General features: G+C 37.9%; 2 protein-coding genes across 2 annotated transcripts in view; one reads left to right on the plus strand and one right to left on the minus strand.

The window, feature by feature from the left end:
* Positions 1–2,122: 2,122 nt before the first annotated feature.
* Positions 2,123–20,482, minus strand: utp18 (UTP18 small subunit processome component). The gene is made up of 14 exons (XM_008104558.3): positions 19,990–20,482; positions 12,205–12,338; positions 11,814–11,909; positions 10,708–10,784; positions 10,224–10,315; positions 9,499–9,624; positions 9,136–9,310; positions 8,543–8,643; positions 7,360–7,450; positions 5,997–6,120; positions 5,161–5,335; positions 4,776–4,918; positions 3,412–3,456; positions 2,123–2,226 (listed from the first exon to the last, which is right to left on the minus strand). Exons 1-13 carry the CDS (start codon positions 20,236–20,238, stop codon positions 3,432–3,434), a joined length of 1,608 nt encoding a protein of 535 aa, XP_008102765.1. The 5' UTR covers positions 20,239–20,482; the 3' UTR covers positions 2,123–2,226; positions 3,412–3,431.
* mbtd1 (mbt domain containing 1) overlaps positions 4,881–20,903 on the plus strand; it is a 76,168-nt gene continuing 60,145 nt past the window's right edge. Inside the window, exon 1 of the mRNA XM_062970546.1 lies at positions 4,881–4,943. The gene's annotated coding sequence lies outside the window, so the exon portion shown is untranslated. The remainder of the gene's footprint in view (positions 4,944–20,903) is intronic.

The following is a 20,903-nucleotide window of genomic DNA, read 5'->3' on the forward strand; positions in this document are numbered from 1 at the left end:
CAGGGAAAGACCTTTACCTTTTACACAATTTTCTCACTGATATAGAACTGTACTCTAATTACATTTAATTAAAGCATAAACAAACCCTATTCACTTTCCCCCCATATAAACATCTTTAAAAACAGGTGTGTCTTAGAATTGTGGGTGCTCTCTTTTTTTCTGTTGCTCATACTGAAAATAGCGTGTCTTAGAATCAATGAGATCTCCAAAGGAAATACGGGCATATATATGAATTAGTTTTTTTAAGGGATTTCCTGCTTTCCTTTTACCAGTTTCTCTATAATTTAACATTTGCTTGCTTTAACATTAACAAATGACTACCCCCAAAACCTGTCTTTCCTTTTTCCTCAGATATATAATACAAAACATTCCATCAGATATATATTAATAGAAATATTTTTCTAAATTTGTCCAGTGATTTACCCTTCAACAAAATTGTTAACTTATCAATTTCTATTAATTTTCACTGTCCAATCTTCCGTAGATGGTATTTCTTTTTCCATTGTTGATGATGTAGGATTTTTGCTACTGTTAACATTACTGCAGCATTTTCTAACATTCCTTTTTTATTTGATTATCCAACAGTCCTAGAAGGATGAGTTTTGGTTTGAAGCTAATTCCTATCTTAAGAATTCCTTGGATTCCCCTGTGAAATGAGATGCGTGAATTACTGGGCAGCTAACGTTGTGGTGGAGTCAGGAAAGAAGCCTTGGTAGGTGCCTCCTTCTGTTGCTTTTCCTGGCAGTCTCTTCAGTTTGGGAACTTTGCTTAGCGTGCAATTGAGCTGCCTGCCAATGGGAGCAATCCTGCCAGGTCTCATTGGTTGGCAGCTTCCCTCTAACTTGGCCAGAGTGGCCCGGATGCCCAGTTTTCACTGTGGTCAGCTGAGGGGTATGTATAGATGATAAGCCAACCAGAGAGACAGGTGCTATAGGCTACATTTCAGAGGAAGGAACTCGCAAAACTACTTTTGAGTATTCTTTGTCTAGAAAAACCCTATGAAATTCATTAAGTTGCTATGTTTTCAGGTGACTTCCAAGTTTGTCCACACACACTCTAAATGGGAACTCTGCAATACTTACAGAAGTTTCACTGATAAAATTAGCCTATTCTAAAATTGCATTCAATAAATATGAACATATTTTAAAAGTCATTCCATATTGCTTATTGGCAATATTAGGGGTTTATATCCTATTCAATTTGTTATTTATACTGTACATAATTTTCTTGCTCAAAGGTACAGTGGTCCTCAAAATCCTTTTCTGTTTCTCCTAACTCAGTGGTAAAAGGACAAAAATATAACATTTCATGTACTAGATCAGAAAAATAGTAACCATTGTTCTAAATCTTGCTGCAAGTCTCAAATACAGCAAACCTAGTTCATTTTTACTTAATGGTTAATTAAACACAAAGAAATCCAAATGATTGAGTGGCTTATTCTACTCTGGGAAAGATGTTTGAAAATTGCTGGTCATAATTGTCAAATGCCCAGAAATGACTGGCGTGGAAAACTAGAAATATTTCATACAAACTACTCACGGTATTATAAAATATTGTAATTTACATTTAGGAAATCAGTTCTTTGAAATAATTTGCTTTAAATTAAAGTCTAGCACCTGGGATTGTATTAAGCAGTTGTGTGTGTGTGAATGTTTGGAAATATTTTCAGAAATATTTGTGATTGAATTCAATTGATTCAGAAAAATGTCCAAATGGTAGGAAAAACCATCAAGAAAAAATAAGCAAATTATTTCTTTATGATGATATACCAGTTTTGTTGTTTATTCGTTCAGTTGTTTCTGATACACTCTTGCTATTGAGTATTTGAAGCTTGCTTGAAAATTTACTCATGTAAATTTTAATGCGCACTCGATTCAAAGTATTACCACAGACTGAAAGAATTATCAGTATATAGAATACATTCAACTGACAAAACAGTTCTGGACTAGATAAGCTATTTTCTTTCTCCTACCTGACTTTAGAGATTCATCTTTTCTTAAAGTTTAATGCAGACCTTGCAAATGAGTTTTGTGAGATTTCCTTGAACATGTGGTCAGCTTCTAAGAAAAATAGTCATTTAAATGAAATGTACTGGAAAATACTGGAGACCAGTCTGTTCAAGTAATTAAAAATCTATATATTGATACTCATGTACATACATAGAAAAAAACAACAAAGAGATGAACAAACTTCAATCTGCATTCTTAGAACCAGAGATTATAGCATCTGCAAGAGAAAAGTACAAACAACAAATCAATATAATAATAACAACAACAACTGTATTTTTTACCCGGCTCTCCTCGTGGCTCGAGGAGGGTTACTGAATAATCAAAACACAAATGTTGTAAATACACATATTAAAATGTATTTCTAAAAATACATATTAAAATACACAAAACAGTGATTAAGCAAAGGACATCAGTTTAAAATTCATGCTTAGAAAATGGCTGGGTTTTGATTTATACAATACTGCATCATATTTTTTTGTTGCTTAGCTCTATGATCAACGGAGTTAAAACACAGAGGGCTCCTAATGCTGTTTGAAGCAATGCCCGTTGGATTTATATTTACACCTTGTCTACAAAAGAATGAATGAATTACACATGTAAGCTTCCTTGGGCAGGGAAATTCTATATATGCATACTTACTAGTTCTATTAAGTTTAGTATGGCTCTTCACAAGAAGCTGGGCACAAGACTGAATACTGAATCCTAGATAAACTTTTGTATGACCAAGGGTATTTCCAAATAATATGTATGCTTAAGTTAATCTACATCAGAATGGAACCCAGAGGCTTACATCGCAGTAAAGGGTGGGGAAATGGTTTTCAACCATCATTCCTGTCCCCTGCAACGCACCAACACACTTCCCAGGCAATTCTAGAATTTCTGAACCCTCCAGAGGGCATGACTGACATCTATTCTCTCCTCATTATGCCAATGAAAGCCTCTGGGGATCAAAGAGTATTCAAACCAGCAACAGGACACCAACTGGATAAACACATTAGGTTTTAGTTGAATAGTAATGCTTGAAAATAGCAGGATCAAATTTACTACTAGAAAATACAAAAGAACATGTACCGCATAAATAAAATTCAAGAATCAACATTTTTGCAGTTCAACAGGTTTGTGCTTCTGCTAACTACAATATTAAGCTGTGCAGCCACTCTGACCAAGACCAAAGTAATGAGTTAACAAGAAAGTTCCATGTAATGACTAAGAATTTTTTGGTAGCTTTGATGGGACAGTGATACCAATACATAACAACAACCACAACTTTATTTATATCCCGCCACCATATCCCAGAAGGGACTTGGGCGGCTTAAATAATAATAATAATAATAATAATAATAATAATAATAATAAAGCAAATTAACAAAAGAGAAGTGCTTCAACTTCAATTGATAATTACCTCATTCTAAAGTAAGTCATTCAGAAACTGGAATAGTGCTTCAATCTGAAAAGTTAAAAAAAGGAGTTAATACTGTATTCACGAGTCTATGGAACTATTCATATTGAACTATGCTTGTTTTTTAAAATATAGATCACAGTAATTGTAATCTGTTTCATGACATATTTACTAGAAATGCATATTTATTTATTTTATTTATATACCGCTCTTCTCCCCCAGGGGGACCCAGAGCGGTCTTACATAATGGCAGAATTAAATGCCACATATAATACAACATGTAGAAAAACCAAACATAAACACAAATAAAAGCCAGCATCCAAATCAAATTAAAACAATTAAAACCACGTGACCATTACAAAAGGGGAAGTTTCAAGCCAAATTCAGAGCCAGTCTGTGTTCGAATTAATATTAATCCATCAGGTCATATCAACTCCTATTTTAGGATGGGCCAAATGCTTGATCCCACAGCCAGGTCTTCAGCGGTTTCCTCAAAGACATGAGTGAGGGGGCTTTTCTAATCTTCCTTGGCAAGGAGTTCCACAGATGCTGAGCCACCACCGAAAAAGCCCTGTCTCTTGTCCCTGCCAACTCCACCTGTGACGGCGGCGGGACTGAGAGCAGGGTCTCAATCGAAGATCTTAATCTGCGGGACAGCCCATAGGGGAAGATATGTTCTGAGAAGTTGGACCAGAGCCAACCAATATTCTGTCTTTAAAGGTTAAAAAAGAAAATAAGCTTCCAGATAGCACACAAAAATGTAACAATTTTAAGAAAATTGTGCCCCCAGGGTAAATCCATCCAGCTAAGTGACCTTCAAGTTGAAATCTTAAGATGTTCTTATGAACTTCATAGGGCTTAGGCATGCCTAGCTCTACTTATGATCACTTGGTAAGTACCATTCATTTAAATAAGAAGTTCCCATTAAAAACTATCCAACAAATTCACATATAATACAACATGTAGAAAAACCAAACATTTGAATTTGGACACGCCCATTTTAGAATGTATTTTAGAATGTTTTTATGAATGTTGACATAAGTTATAATTTTTATATTGATTTATAGTGTATTGTATAATTTTTATATGTGTGCTTATTGTAAGCCGCCCTGAGTCCCCTCTCGGGTGAGAAGGGCGGGATATAAATGTTGTAATAAATAAATAAATAAACATCAAAAGAGCTTCAAGTGAGCTGAAATGCATCTGAAGTTTGAAGATATATTTATTTCCCCATCTTGCTCAAACATGGTAAAATGACATTTTAGTACAATTTAGTAACAAAGGCAGAATCAGTAGTATACCAGATGTTGAACAGAATGCATTAATTTAAGAATGTAGTTCTAATTCCATCAGTGTAATTTACATACCTATACAATAAAGCTTTTCCTTTGTTATTTGCTATGCAAAAATATCCACTTCTTGGTGAAAAATCCATGGAGTTAGCCAAATATATTTGTTTTCTTCTGAATACAGGGAAATTTGAGAATACAGAAAATGAAGGAATATGGACCTGTTAACAAGAGGACAAAGTTAAGGTACAGTACTCCCATTCACCTGTAGATAAATTGACCCATGTTTTGGGGATTGATTTTTTAATTAAAATTTCTAGACTTATACAAATAAGAGTAACTGTGATGTAGCTATATTGTTACCTTAAAAAGTCACTATAAGCAACAATATGTTTTCTAGCACATGTATTCAGTTAATTAAAAAGCAGAACCACAAAACCCAGTATGAAGTTATTTTTCTTACCAGTTTTACAGCTTCATCAACTTTATTTGAAGCTATTGCTAGGATCTCAGTTGTGGGATTAAATACTACTGAAGTAGCAGGTGTGACCACATTCATTATAGCTTTAAGAGGTTTAGGACTGGTTTCCCTGAGGCAGTCATCATGTGAATACACATTCACAACTCCAGAACTGGAACTAGAATAGTTAAGTTTTAGGGATAATAAAAAATAGGCAGATATTAATACACAGTATACATGTATATCCAAAAGAACTGAGGATTACTTTCTAACAATCGTTGTGTATATGTATAGAAACATAAGAATTTCATAAACATTGTAATAATTTAAATTCTAAACAAAATGCTTCAAAATGCTGTCAAAGAATATATGAAGAACTGAAATTATACATTTGAAAAAATAGGCCTGTTCAGATGGTTATATACATCTATTCAGAAATATCAGGGAGTTCAGTGTAGTTTACTCCTTTACTAAATGGCATAGGTTTGCTATGCCTAGATTCTGTAACAATTTTTTTGTCTGTGTCCTGGCATGGTATGTATCCTTCACAGTAATCAATTCATCATCCAATAGCAGGATAAATGGTTAATATGTATGAAAGCTCAGTCTCAGAACCTCTTTTAAAAAGCATTCACAATTAGAACATGTGAGCTAATATGATAATGATTTTTCTCTGGAGTGAGGAATGATTATATTTATTTGAAATTAGCTTGGGGACCCGGCGGTACCTAGGTTATTAGAAGAAGGCATTGTTTGTTTTGGGATGTTAGACAATATCACTGAAGTTTAGTCCAGATAGAGTGGATAGTCCTAGGCAAACTAACTTTGCTTTCACTTACCCACAAGCCACATACTGGCTGTTTTTGGAGACTGTGATAGATGTACCTCGAAGGCAACCTTCGTCAGTAAACCTGTTCAGGCATCGCCTACTTTTCACATCCCATATGAAGACCTCACCCTCAGCTGACAAGATACATAAGTAAAAAGTCAGAAAAAGCAATATATGTATCTGCTGCTAACATATCAAAATCTTACATCTACTACACTAACCTCAGTTTTTGCGTCCTAACTATTTTTATTGTTCAGAAATTTCTTTATCTCAAAGGTGCTAATAGATTCATGTGTTGTTGTTTTGCTGCGAACGTATTAAAAGGCGTAAACTTCAACATGCAAAAATTCAAAGACTCTAGTTAGTTCTGTTAATGTGGGATTTGTGTATTGGTAGTGTTTAAATGAAATTTGAGTCTTGCCTGTATTGCATACTGATTGCATCATCCAGAGTGTACTATAGTCTGGAAAGAGTTAATTGCTAAGAAGCTGTGATGTCCTTGATGTGTGGCTGGAGCTGGGGAGTATCCAGACACAAGTGTGTGTGCATTTGCTGATTGCATCAGTTCAGTTCAGTTCTGAGTTGAGTTGAGTGCTGTCTGCTGAGAGTGAAAGTCCTGTGTTCGTCTTTTGTCTGCAAGCCTGTTTGTCTTGATTATTACTGAAGTCAGTAAAACTTTGTATATAGTTTTACCAACGTCTCTGATGTCTCTTCGTTCTGCGTTCCACTGATTCCATCCAACTACTGCTGCGCTGCAAATTACTCTGACAAGTTCACCATGTGATTATATGCTGTTTGGGTTGTAAATGTTTGTCATGTTATTTTACTTTTTAATGCATGCTGTGCTTTGATGCAACATGTCGTAAGTAACAACAATTTCTGTAATACATTACTTTTGGGGCTAACAAAGGCATAAAGACAAGCTTTTGCACAGTAATTTAGTTACAGGTAACATCATTACCTTTTTTTTTTTTTTTGCAACTTTTGATATTTACCAATGATATTTATGCAATTTTTAAAGACTACAAATTTTTTGAGGAAATATGTTTCGAGGATATCCACTTCAAATTTTAGGCTACTTCTAATATTTTAAAATTGTTTCAAATAAGGAATAAAAACAGAGAAAGTGATAAATAATCAAATTACAACTGGAATGCAAGCATTGATTTTTGGGATTTATGTGGGAAGTCACAGAATACTTTTAAAAAAGCAACCTTCCAAACTCAGTTATTATGTGTTTTTTTAAATGAAACAAAATATATCAGAAATAAATGATACCGGAACATCAGTGCAGATAAATTAAGGCATTCCCTCATTCAACAATGAGCATCTTCATACTGTATACTTCATACCATCAAGTCTGAAAACCATACCAGAATGGGTGTAGATTTTGCTCCCATCAGGTGAGAAAGTTGATGCAGCTGCCTTCCCATTAATTTTCATGCTTCCAACAAACTCCTTTGTCTAAAACAGATACAGAATTTTTAACAAATTATTACTGTATATGCTCCTAGATAAGTCTAGAAATTTTAGACAAAAACAACCCAAAAAACTGGGTTGAATTATCTATGGGTCAATGTGACTATTATTTCTTAATTACTATTATTTTAAAAGAGGAACCATTCCCTTCTCTGAGTAGTGTGGCAAAGGGCAAGAGCTTAGTCCATTGTAAAAAAGGTAAAGGTTTCCCCTGACGTTAAGTCCAGTCGTGACCGACTCGGGGTTGGTGCTCATCTCCATTTCTAAGCCGAAGAGCCGGCGTTGTCCATAGACATCTCCAAGGTCATGTGGCCGGCATGACTGCATGGAGCGCCGTTACCTTCCCACTGGAGCGGTACCTATTGATCTACTCACATTGGCATGTTTTCGAACTGCTAGGTTGGCAGGAGCTGGAGCTAACAGCAGGTGCTCACTCCATTGTAGGAGACCCTAAAAGAAGCAATGATGCTTCTATTTCTCCAACATGGTACCACTTCTGGGCTGTTTGAATGCCTGGGTGGGGAAGGTGATAGCAGTGGCAGCTAACCCTCTGAGGTGGCATTGGTAATTTCTCTTCTTCACAGAATGACCCTCAACCTATCCATGAATAATATCAAAATCCATAATTTTGGTCTCAAAACCTGTCCTTGACTTATACATGAGGTTGACTTGTATATAAAGCATATGCTGTATTCTTAAGATTAAATTACAGTGCCTGATGTCATTTTAAAATGTATGCCATTTTATAGTCTCCGGGGATAGGCAATTGCCCAGATGTGCAGAAATAAATATTCTACTGAATTTTGAATATATACAGTACATTTTTAGGGTCAGTTATAAATCACATGTTCTGTTCTGATGATTACGTTGTACTGATTTCCTTCTGCTTTTTCCCCCCTTTTACTGTTTCCAATATACTGACACTTTAAAAAAAATATCATCTGAAAATTAAGCTTAATTATACAACACAAAATTCAAACAGAAGAGACCAAAAGTTTTAACAAAGACAAGAAATAAAAGAAACTCTTAATTTAATCTGAAATCACATTTTTCTTGACATTTAAGCAGAAGTTTTACCTTCATTGTTATCAAATGCAGATAGCCTGATGTCCCACTAACAAGTAGGAATTTCCCATCTGGAGATACTTCAAATTTTCTGACAGTCTTTTCCTCCAAACCTTAATTTGAAATCAGAGAAACAATGATACTTTTATAACATTCACTGGTCTTCAACAGGCGAATATAATTCTAAACATCAGAGAAAGGGGCATATTTGTTTTTAAATTACACCCCCAACATTCCATGTCTCCCATACTGCTCAAGTTATTTACTAGAGGGGGCTTTCACCATTCCCTCAACCTGTCTATCTACACCAGTAGTTCTCAACCTGTGGGTCCCCAGATGTTTTGGCCTTCTAGAAATCCTACCAGCTGGTAAACTAGCGGGGATTTCTGGGAGTTCTAAGCCAAAACACCTGAGGACCCACAGATTGAGAACCACTGATCTACACAAAAAAGGAACCAGTTAATCAGGCAATGAAAACTGGATATCTGACCAAGCTTTCTGTTTAGTTCAGGAAATGTAAATTATAGCATTGAGTCTTACAATTGGCATTCTAAACTGCTTAACATGTTACTAGGATAGAAATGTGACAGAAATTAAAACCGTACCTCTGACATGGTTTACAGGAATAATTTTTCCTCCCATCATGTCATATATATAGAACAGTTTGTTGCGGGTACTAGTTGCTATAACCTGCTCTCCATCAGCACTGAAACATGCTTTGTAGATTGGAAAGTTTTCCAAATGTATACTCTGTATCTTTGGATTAGTGACAGCATCCACCTAGAATGAGAAAATTGAGTTATTTTTCACCTCAATATAAGCATATTTCCAAATTGTAATTAATGCATGCATAACACAGTTTATCCAGAATGTAAATACCTGATTTCAAAAAATCTAATTCTTCCAAAGCACACAAACATGCAGCAACTCCCCTAATTCAATGGCTGTAATCTCGAATAATTCCTCACCTGGAATAAGGACACAGACCGATCAAGGCCAGCTGTCATAACAACCTGGGCAGAAGGATGGAACTGCACAGTTGTCAGATTTGCAGCAGACAGGCGTTCATTATTGGCAGGCAAGCAGTTTTTCATCTAAAAGGGAAGGTGGACATGAAAAGTTAATTCAGAACTTAACATCTCTGAGAAAAAGGATGTATAGAAATATAAAATTTAAGAACAAAGTCTGCATTACTGAAGTATATTCCAGCAAACTTCTCACAATTCAGCTAATTGATAAAATGTTTAAACATTTTCTAATTTTGCAATATACTAACATACGTTAATAAATATGCACAGGTTAGGGTCTCAAGAGTTTAAAATTAATATTATTCAAACACAGAATGGAGGGATTATTTATTGAAAGAACATTTGATCCTATTCTTCAGAGGGCTCACAAAGACCATTAATTCTCAGACTCACAATTTAGAAAATATAACAAAGATGGAAAAGTAACCGAGAAGGAATAGGACAACTCCTACGATAAAGGCTGCTATCTGCATGAAAATTTTCTATTGATGTTAATGATTAACACAACATAAAGCAAAACTATAACTACAGGCTAGTTGCTATGAATTACTTTATTATGAATCCTTTTTGTACATTTATCATATCAGGAATATCTCAAAGTAGAGGTTGCCAAAGGTGATGAATAAAGCACATTATATGTGCATGAAAATTAGGATTTTTTTTACCTGTAAAATGCCTTTTGGTAAAGAGTCTGATGTTGCCACAAAATTGCCTGTCTTGCATAACAAATCATCATCGCCTTCATCCTCACTGTCATCTTAAAACAGAAGAAATTATTTCAAAAGTTCAATTTTCAATTTTACTTGAGCTCAGAAATACTGACATGCAACCAGATTAGTAAAAAGTAACCTAAAAACCTTAGAATTGTATTGAATACAGTTAGCATGTGGTATATACCCCTTACACTTACAGCAAAGGAGGTAATTTTGTGCCTTCCAAGATGTTATTGACCAAATCTCCCAGCATTCCTAATACTACTGGCTACATTATGCTTTTTGGCAGTTGCAGTACAACCACAGCCACACAATTACCACACTTGTCACAGGATGTTTCAAGCTTCACTGAAATGTTGGTAGGTGTACATATGATTTACTGCACATTAATTACGTTTACTGCTATAGTTTGCATTAAAGAAAGTCCCAAACTTACCTTCATGTTTTGTCTTTAATGTATTTTTCATGCCCCTCTGTGCCCAAGAAGGAGTTGTTCCCATAGCACCCTGAAATCTGAGGAAGAATAATAATGTTGCCAGTAATTATTACTTAAGATACTATAGCCTTGCATAGACATATACAGTAGAGTCTCACTTATCCAAGCTTCTGGATTATCCAAGCCATTTTTGTAGTCAATATTTTCAATATATTGTGATATTTTGGTGCTAAATTTGTAAATACACTAATTACAACATAACATTGCTGCGTACTGAACTACTTTTTCTGTCAAATTTGTTGTATAACATTATGTTTTGGTGCTTAATTTGTAAAATCATAGGCTAATTTGATGCTTAATAGGCTTTTCCTTAATCCCTCCTTATTATCCAAGATATTCGCTTATCCATGCTTCTGCCGGCCCGTTTAGCTTGGATAAGTGAGAGTTGACTGTAATCCCAAACACATCCGAAATGTTATGAATAGCACATGATTGCTACATTTGAAGGATGGAAAAAAGAAAAAAGGAACAGCTGATAAAGAAGAATATATATAGCAGAGCATGAGGTGAATGAGATCGAGGTGGGTGTACTCATTTTATTCGCAACATTGCTCCCTATCTCTAATCTCTTGGCAATAACACATGCAACCAATCTGTGATGCAAGAACAGAGAAGGATCACTTAGATTAAAGGTTTTGGAACAAAGAGATCATCCTCCAAACTCTTTTGTTTCGAACGATAGGTGGAAATGATGTAAAAGTACATGTACACAAGTACATGCATTTCCTCTTTTTGTTTGGCTTAATTCAAATTCTGCTTCTCGCTGAAACATGTTTCCCCATTTTTCATAAATTGCTTTCCCTTGATTAGAAAATAAAAATTTGTAGTAGCATATACCTATAAGTGTTATCATTTCTGCATTTTATTAGTACATGGTTAAACATAGAAGTATTCAAAATGCAAACTCATTTGAGAAGTATTTGAGAACATATACAAGACCTAATTGAGTTATATACAAACAGTTTTTGAATATGACAAGGTATTTAATTTTTTAATGTAGAGTGTGCAAGATTACATTTTCCTTTTTACAAGCTACTAAAACTTACTGTTCTTGAAGTCGTCTTTGAAGTTTTTCTTTGCTAAGTTTACTTTCTGCATCACTTTTCATCATGTTTTTTCGATATCGATGGGTCATGTCAATTCTGGAACAAAAGTGTATGCTTAGCTTAGAAATGAAACTAAGGGAAATTTCAGGCTCAAGTCGCCACTCAGCTATAAAGTTTACTTAAACAGTCAAACTCTACACTTACTTAAATTATGTTTTTAGGACATTTTAAATCACTTGTGGGCTCTTTACAGCCTATCCCTCTTTACCTTCTCATCCCAAACAGGCAAACTAAGACAGAAGTTTGATATAATTCAATATAACTGCTTACAAATCCAGCTTTATTTCAGCCTACTCAGTCAACAAGTCAATTTACCATGATGATTGCTTACATTTCCTCAGTTTCATCATCCTCATCTATCCATGCTGGCCTTTTTGGTGAAATAAAGTTGTCATCTGTTTCATTTTCCAGTTCTGAATCCTCAGACTCGCCATCCAGAAAGTTCCCACTGAGTACATCAGTAGCCTGAAAAAAAAAAGATAGAACCACTCGTAGATCTGGGCTGAAAAGTTTTTTTTTTTTTTTTTTTAGAATAATCTTTATTAACGTTTTACAGGTACATTAATTAAAACAATGTGGTGGGTATCGGGGAGGGGGGGCAGGGGAGGGGAAGAATGGTAAAGTAGGGATAGAAAGAAAAAGCAAGGGAGGTAGGGGGGTCTTAAGGAAGGGGATGGGAGGGATAACAAGAAGAGGTTCTGGGGGTAAGAGGAGAGGGTGACGGGGGTGATGGTCTTCCTTTATCCTCCATATCGGGTACTACAGTCATCTATTTAAGATTGTCCTTTCTGTCTTCAATGTGAAATATAATTTCTGAGCTTCTCCCAATTTGTTTGTTCAGTTCCCTTTCCTCTGGACTCTTTCAACAGAAAAGTCAATTTGTCCATTTCTTGTATTTCCATCAGTTTTTGAAGCCATGCTTCCTTCGTTGGAAGTTCAGCCATTTTCCAATTTCTTGCGAAAACTATTCTTGCCGCTGTGGAGCTATACATGAATAAAATGTCGTCATTTTTATCAAACTGTAAGTCTGAGTTTGTTATTCCCAAAAGGTAATATTCTGGTTTAATTTGAAAATTTTTCTTTAAGATACTTTGTGTCTCTTCGTGGATCATCTTCCAATACCTTTTAGTTTTCTCGCAAGACCACCAGACATGGAAGAATGATCCTTCATGCGTTTTACATTTCCAGCAGGTGCTATTATAGGACTTGTACATCTGTCCGAGTTTTTTGGGAGACATGTACCAACGATGGAAAATTTTTAGCCAATTCTCTTTTAATTCCGTGGCATAGGTGTATTTCAGTTTTTTGTTCCATAACCGTTCCCAGTCCTCTAACATGATTGGGTGTCCGATATTTCTAGCCCAGGTAATCATACAGCTTTTAATTGTTATCGTTTCTGTTGACCACTCTAATAATGTATCATAGATTTTAGAAATGACCTTCTTTTCGGTTAGCATAATTCTGTCCCACACGGAGTTGGAATCATTGAAGCCTATACAGGCATCTTTAGTGTATTGTTCCTTGATGACAGCATATTGGAACCAGGACATATTTTTAAATTTTTCTTTTAACCTTTCTTGTGGTAACAAGTTATAAGTCCCGTTGTTTTTTACCAATAGATCTTTATACCGAGGCCAGGCGGGCCATTGTAAAATATGTCTTTGAGATGATTCGAGTGAAGAGATCCATAAAGGGGTTTTATTATAGAACCTCTTTTTGTACTTTTCCCACACTTTTATTAGAGCAGCTCTAATAAAGTGGTTGCCAAAGTTCTTTTCAACCTTTCTTTTGTCGTAACCCACGTACGCGTGCCACCCTCGTCGGAGATCAAAGCCTTCTAAGGTCAGTATGTTATTATCTTTTAGTGCTATCCAATCCCTCACCCAGTTTAAAACACAGGCTTCGTAATAAAGTTTTATATTTGGTAATCCAAAGCCCCCTCTTTTTGTTGCATCAGTCATAATATTATATTTTATTCTCGGCCTTTTGCCTTTCCATACAAATTTTGTGATATCTTTATTCCAATCCTGAAATACTTTTTGTGTTCTTAAAATGGGTAAATTTTGAAATAGATACATTAATTTCGGGAGTACATTCATTTTAATGACCGCTATTCTTCCTAGGAGGGAGATATTTAGATTTTGCCAATTCTGTAAGTCGGTTTTTATTTCCTTCCATTTACTTTGATAATTGTTTTTTAGTAATTGGGCGTTTTTGGCAGTTATCCAAATTCCGAGATATTTAACTTTCGCGACCGTCTTAAATCCTGTGGCTTCTTCCAATTTCCCTTGATTTTCCTGTACTATATTTTTGGTCAGAATTTTTGTTTTTTCCTTATTAATGAAAAAACCCGCTACTCTGCCGAATTTTTCCATGTTGTTAATCCATTTTTTTATGTGTCTACGGGGGTCTTCAATAAAACAAACTATGTCATCAGCAAAGGCGCGGATTTTGTATTCTTGGCTTCTAATTTTAGTACCTTTTAATTGGTCGTCATTCCGTATATTTCTAATCAAAATTTCTAAAGCAAATATAAAAATGAGGGGGGAAAGGGGGCATCCCTGCCTTGTTCCTTTTTCAATTTGGATAGTTTCTGAGTGTTGCCCATTAATTAACAATTTTGCTTCTTGGTTAGTATAGATCGCCTCGATTGCATTTATAAAGTAATAGCCCATATCCAATTCTCTTAGCAGCAATTTAAAAAATTCCCAATTTAAGTTATCAAAGGCTTTTTCAGCATCAATTGTTATCAAGGCCAATTCTTTTTGATGGAATGTTTCATAATATTCTATAATATCTAATACACACCTAACATTATCTTTCATATATCTATTTGGTAGGAAGCCTTTTTGTTCAGTCCCTATCCAATTGTTCAGAAATATTTTGAATCTATTTGCAAGGATTGTTGAAAAGATTTTATAGTCTGTATTCAGTAATGATATTGGCCTAAAATTCCTTACATTTGCGGGGTTTGTGTCGCTTTTTGGGATCACTATAATGTCCGCTTGTTTCCAAGAGTTCGGTATTATCTTGTCTTTCAGTGCCATATTCATTATTTCCTTTAGGTAGGGCATAATGTCATCTGCCAGAATTTTATAGAAATTCAGTGTAAATCCATCAGGACCTGGCGCTGATCTGGGTCTCATCTGTTTTAAGGCCTTTTTAATTTCCTCGCTAGATATGGCTTTATTTAACTGTTCCCTTTGATTTTCTGATATTTTTTGTAGACCTTGATTGCTCAGGTATTGTGAAATTTCATCCAAATCGAGGGCATTTTTTTGATATAGTTGTTTGAAGAATTCCTGGAATTCTTGCCTAATCTCCTTATCTGTTGTTAAGATCATCCCCTCTTTTCTAATCACTGTTATATGTTGTTTCTGCGTTTTTTGCCTAATTTTCCGCGCTAACCAAGCACCTGGCTTGTTAGCATTTTCAAAGTGATGTTGTTTAATGAACTTCAGTTGTTTCGCTACTTGTTCCAATTCCAGGTTCTTTTTATTATTTTTCAATCCCAACAGTTGCTTTACTAGTGTTTGATCTTTGGGTTTCTCTTTCATTTTCTTTTCTACTTGGGTTATTTCTCTGTTTATTGTGTCTATTTGTGCATTCTTTAATTTGTTTCTTATTGCCTTTTGCTGGATAAAGTGGCCCCTTAGAACTGCTTTGAATGAGTCCCATACAATGTGCTCTTTTGTTTCTGGTATCCAATTGAATTTAAAATATTCTTGTGTCAATTTTTTACATTTGTCTATGTCCTCTTCTTTTTTAAGAAGGTTTTCATCTAATCTCCACTTATATCCCGGTTTCTTTTGATTTAGGTACATTTCTAATGGGCAATGATCCGATTTATCTCTGGGCAAGATTTTAATAGAGTCTACCTTAGCGCAGAGGGAGTTTGATAGCCAAATCATATCTAATCTTGACCACGACATATGCCTATGGGAGTAAAAAGTATAGTCTTTGGTTTCTGAATTGTGTAATCTCCATATATCCTGCAGGTGGAATTCTTCCTTTAAATTTCTAAAATTTTGTGAAATCAATCTTGTTTTGGCATAATTCTTATTCATTATTTTTTTACTTGTATCTAATTTTGTGTCCATTATACTGTTAAAGTCTCCTACTATGATCAGGTGGTCAAAGTCCGAATTATTTATTTGTTTTCTTAATTCTCTAATGAAGTGACTTTGGGGGCCGTTAGGGGCGTAGATGTTGCAAACGAGAATTTTTTGCCTATCTAAATTTATAAGGACTGCCACGAATCTTCCTTCATTGTCTTTGAACTGTAGTGTAGCTGATAGGTTTTCATTAACATAAAGTACCACTCCCCTTTTTTTTTTTTTATCCGATGAACAGAATTCTTTTCCAATTTTTCTGTTGACTAGCAGGGCCTCGTGTTTGGAGGTGATATGTGTTTCTTGCAGAGCAACGAAATCATATTTTCCCTTAATTAATTGGTTAAATAGAATTCTCCTTTTATTTGAAATGTTAATTCCGTTAATATTGTTGGAGTAAAATTTTAGCTGGCGGTTCAAGTTACATCTATTTTTAGACATGGTCGGCGTTCGCTTCTTTTTTCTTGTTTTCTTCCCTGGTTGTTATGTCTTCTTCCTCTGTTATTAATTCTTCTTCTGTTATGTTGGTTTCGTCTTCCTCATCTTCTCCTCCTACATCCGACGCCTCTGATGCCTGTAAGAGTTTGCTTGGATTGCTTGACTTAGGACCTCCCTCTTGTGGCGAGTGGTGTCTTGCTCTTTTTGGTTTTTTCCTTTTTAACGATGGGGGGGTTGAATCTGCAGGGTGTCTTCCTTTGCCTTGTATGTGTTTTCTATAAAAGTCCTTTGCTTTCTCCTCACTCGTTAGCCAGTGGCGTTCTCCTTTTAGCGTGACCATGATTCCTTCATTCCTTTCCCACCGAAATCTGATATTCTGTTTTTTAAGTTCCTCGGTTAAAAAGAAGTATTTTTTTCTTCTACTTAGGGTTAGTTGTGGGAATTCTTTCAGAATAATGATCTTTTTCTCTTTGTATATTAGCGGATTATGTTTGTTATTCATCAGTACCTCATCACGTATTTTTTTCCTCACAAAGTGGACGATCACGTCCCTTGAGACCTTGTTTCTTCTCGAGAAGTTAGTTTGAATTCTGTAGACTCTGTCTAATTCATATTCTATGAATTCTTCCGATTGCGATAGTAAACTGGCAAGTAATTTGGTAATGATTTGTCTAATGTCCTCGTTACTATCCTCCAAGATATTTCGAAATCTTAACTGGAACTCTTTTTCATGCTGTTCAGTTCTTTCCTGTAGTTTCTCCAATTTATCATTTTTAGTTTCTAATCTTTCTATTTTTAGTTGTTGGTTCTTTTGAATTTTAATTAGCTTCTGATTTTCCATTTTCAAGTCGTTAATATCTTTATGAGTTTTAATCATTTCCTTTTTCAGATACCCAATGTCCTCCTTAATGTCTTTTTTCATATCCATCATTTCTTGGTAGAGTTCTTTTTGTTGTTGGCTATGTTGGTCTAGTTTCATCTGAGCTTGTTTCTGATGTTCTTCTTGTCGCTCCGCTAGTTTCTGTATCTCTCGGAGGATATCTTTTAGGTTAATCTCCTCCGACTGTGAAGGTCTCCTTCCCAGCCCCTTGTTCTCTTTAAGATCTTTATCAAACTTGGTCTTGGGAATTGCCATTATTACTCGCTCACAGCACGCTTAAGCAAAGAGAAAGAGAGAGCACGTAAGAGATAGCGAAGAAGATAGATAAGGGGGTACAGATAAAGAGAAAAAGAGAGGAAACAGGAAGGGAGGAGGGAGGGAGAAAGAGAAGAGAACAGAGAGAGACAGAAAGAGACAGCAGCAGTGACAGAGAGTTTCTTAGAGAAGAAATAAGAGATAGAGATGGTTAAGCTTTTAGTCCCTAGGTTCTTTGGGTCTTCGTTTCTTCTTTCCCAATATTGTATTCCTAATAAATCAGTTTTGATTCGTCTTGTTTGTTCGGTCTCCGTCCTCTTCGTTGGTGTTATTTTCCCCTTGGTGCAGCTGTAAAAGTCATTGTCCAAGGATACTCCTTTATTGGTTAAATTGTCCTTAGTTCTTCCTTTCCTGTGGCTTTGTATAGAGTACTTCTCTCCCTTTTGGTGAAGAAGCTCCCGCGCGCCGCGCGCCGCTCGCCGCTCGCCGCTTTTCCAGCGGACACACACACCAGTTTTCTAATCTCTTAATGCCTGCTTGGTGCGGAGGGGGAGAGATTAGTCATAACAGTCATAACAGCGATAGTACTCAAGGACGTTGATTCATGGCGGTTCCTTGCTGGGTCTCCTCACTGTCCTTTCGCCTGTCACTCCCAGGGAGGCGTCCGCCCAATCCTCCTGAACGTCCGATGAGTTTAATTCCGTTCATTTACTGTGTATATTTATATTTTTTCCTTTTTTTTTTTTCCCTTAAGAAGTCTATTGCTAGCCTTGTGGGTACTTGAGAGTAAGATAAATCTAGCAATTTGCTCCAAGCCATGCAGTATAGTTTCGGGCTGGTTACATGGATCCAGAACGGTCTGCCATGACGGAGCAGATCCGCAGCGCCCAAGATGGTCTTCTCTACCCGGAACCGCCCGTCGCAGCGCCCCAGAGGTTGCCAAACGGGCCGGTACAGCTCGTCACTGGTACTGGACTCTCACGTTCGGCCACAGAGGTCCACCGGGTTAAGGCTGATTCAAATCTTTAAGTTAGTATACTTCAGTTATTTCAGTTATTTCCCTGTTGTTGTTGTTGTTTGGGAGGCTATTAGTCTTACGACTGAGCCGTTCGGTCATCGGCTTCTCTCTGCTGGAGATTCGGTGGCTTAGTTACACCACTTTACTATACTCTAGAAAAAGGTTTAAGCTAGTGTCCGATAGGAAGAGATATATTTAGAACGCTTACGTTCCCTCGGCTTTCCGCTCTTCGTTGTCTTCTTGTCTGTTAAAATGGGCTCGGCTGGCAGTCTGTGCGGTTTTAGCCGCTGCCGTCGCTACGGTTCGCGCTCCCCTGCAGCAACCCGGATCCGCTCCCCCCGACACGATTCGGGGGCCGGCTCAAACGGGGTGCAGGGGCCTTGCGTCCCTCCTTGCCTCGATCCACAAGGAGAGGGGAGCAAAGGCTCTACCCAACCGTTGCGAGCGTTGGTCCTTGAGAGAGAGCGCTCAGAGGACCCGACCTGCCGCCATGTCAACCCACCGGAAGTTCAGGGCAATGTCGCCCAAATGAAATACACAGAACAGAAGATCTGTGAGTCTTCTGGGCTGTATGGCCATGTTCTAAAAGCATTCTCTCCTGATATTTCGCCCATATCTATGGCATGCAACCTCAGAGGTTGTGAGGTCTGTTGGAAAAATATGGAAGTGGGGTTTATATATATGTGGAAGGTCTAGGATGGGAAAAAGGACTCTTGTCTGAGGTAAGTGTGAATGGTGCAATTGGCCAGCTTGATTACCACTGAATGGCCTTGCAGATTCAAAGCCTGTGTGCTTGCTGCCTGGGTGAATCTTTTGTTGGGAGGTGTTAGTTGACCCTGATTGTTTCATGTCTGGAATTCCCGTTTTCAGAGTGTTGTTCTTTATTTACTGTCTTGATTTTAGAGTTCTTTATACTGGTAGCCAGATTGTGTTCATTTTCATGGTTTCCTCCTTTCTGTTGAAATTGTCCACATGCTTGTGGATTTCAATGGCTTCTCTGTGTAGTCTGACATGGTGGTTGTTAAGAGTGGTCCAGCATTTCTGTGTTCTCAGATCATATGCTGTGTTGTGTCCAGGTTGCTTCATCAAGTGCTTTGCTATGGTTGACTTCTCTGGTTGTCTGACTCCAACAGACAAGAGTTCTTTCTCCCACCCTGGACCTTTTACAGATATATATACACCACTTGCCTAGTTTCCAACAAACCTCACAACCTCTGAGGGCGCCTGCCATAGATGTGGGCCAAACGTCAGGAGAGAATGCTTCTGGACCATGGCTATACAGCCCGGGAAACTCACAGCAACCCAGTGATTCCGGCCATGAAAGCCTTGGACACAAGTCTTGCTAATTGCGAGAGTACTGGCTGGGCCACAATCTGCGGATGGTCAAGAATACAGTGCCTAGCCTAGCCATACCGTGTGGGCAGGCCCGCGCAAGCGCCGCAACAAGGCCTCTCCTTCGCCTACGTCGCCGAAGACCAGCGCTTCGAGGCCCCTCTCCGCCGCGGGCTTCTCGCCCAGCAGAGCCAAGTGCTTGGCTTGGAGGCGTTTCTCAGCAACCGCAGCTGTGGCTTCCCGGCCATCGTGCTCCGAACCCGCCTGGGACCCTCTCTTCCTCGCCCGGCTCCCCTTTTTCTTCAGCGCCGCGCCGGCCTTGGCCTCCATGCTGCTGCTGCTGCTGCCGCCACCTCCAGAGCCGGAAGGAGAAAAGGAGAGGGCCCTCGTCCCCGCCGGAAGCCCTCCTTGCGCTGGTTACCATAGAGACGGCCGGCGGCGCGCGGAGTACAGCGCGCCAAAGAGGTAGAGACGTTTGAGGAGCACTTCTATTGCCGGTTCCTTTCGCTTCCTCTTCCACGCCCCCACGCGGCGGCGATCAAATGGAGTCCGGAAGTATCCACTCTGCGTAATCCTGGCCTCCGTTTCCCTCGGGGAGGGCTCTGACGTCACGCCCCCGTCCCCGCCTCTTTCACATGACCCCGATTTTTCAATGTGTATAATCCCCCTCCCTTCCTCAGAAGCGCTCTTTGAGCGGGTTGCTCCATTGTTCGTCACATGGGGAAGTTTCCATTTTAACCTCCAAGTCTTTCCCTCAGTGGTTGAAAAACTCCTCAGAGCTGCCTACTCCCCGTTGAACGTAAACTGAGAAAAGAGTCCGGGGACACCTTTCCCAAGACCATTATGCCGGCGGTTTCAATGCGGAGGCTTCCAACTGGCGCCCCCTCCCCCAGCCTCTTCCGCCTGATGGTTCAGTCCGGAGAGCGAGGACGATCCAAACAGCCCGGGAGCCAATGGGGGCGCGCGGTGGCTCGGGGCCGTTCTGCGCGTGCGCA

The sequence above is a fragment of the Anolis carolinensis genome, chromosome 2, assembly GCF_035594765.1.
Source record: "Anolis carolinensis isolate JA03-04 chromosome 2, rAnoCar3.1.pri, whole genome shotgun sequence".
NCBI classification, from domain to species: domain Eukaryota; kingdom Metazoa; phylum Chordata; class Lepidosauria; order Squamata; family Dactyloidae; genus Anolis; species Anolis carolinensis.

What these genes read in the sequence shown, in the direction of transcription:
- utp18 (XM_008104558.3), bottom strand. Translation starts at nt 20,238, where the DNA reads ATGGAGGCCAAGGCCGGCGCGGCGCTGAAGAAAAAGGGGAGCCGGGCG. An exon ending in ATTAAAGACAAAACATGAAG is followed by an intron (nt 10,316 to 10,707) that starts GTAAGTTTGGGA and finishes TTCTGTTTTAAG; the next exon opens with ATGACAGTGAGGATGAAGGC. An exon ending in TTGATGAAGCTGTAAAACTG is followed by an intron (nt 4,919 to 5,160) that starts GTAAGAAAAATA and finishes TCTTGTTAACAG; the next exon opens with GTCCATATTCCTTCATTTTC.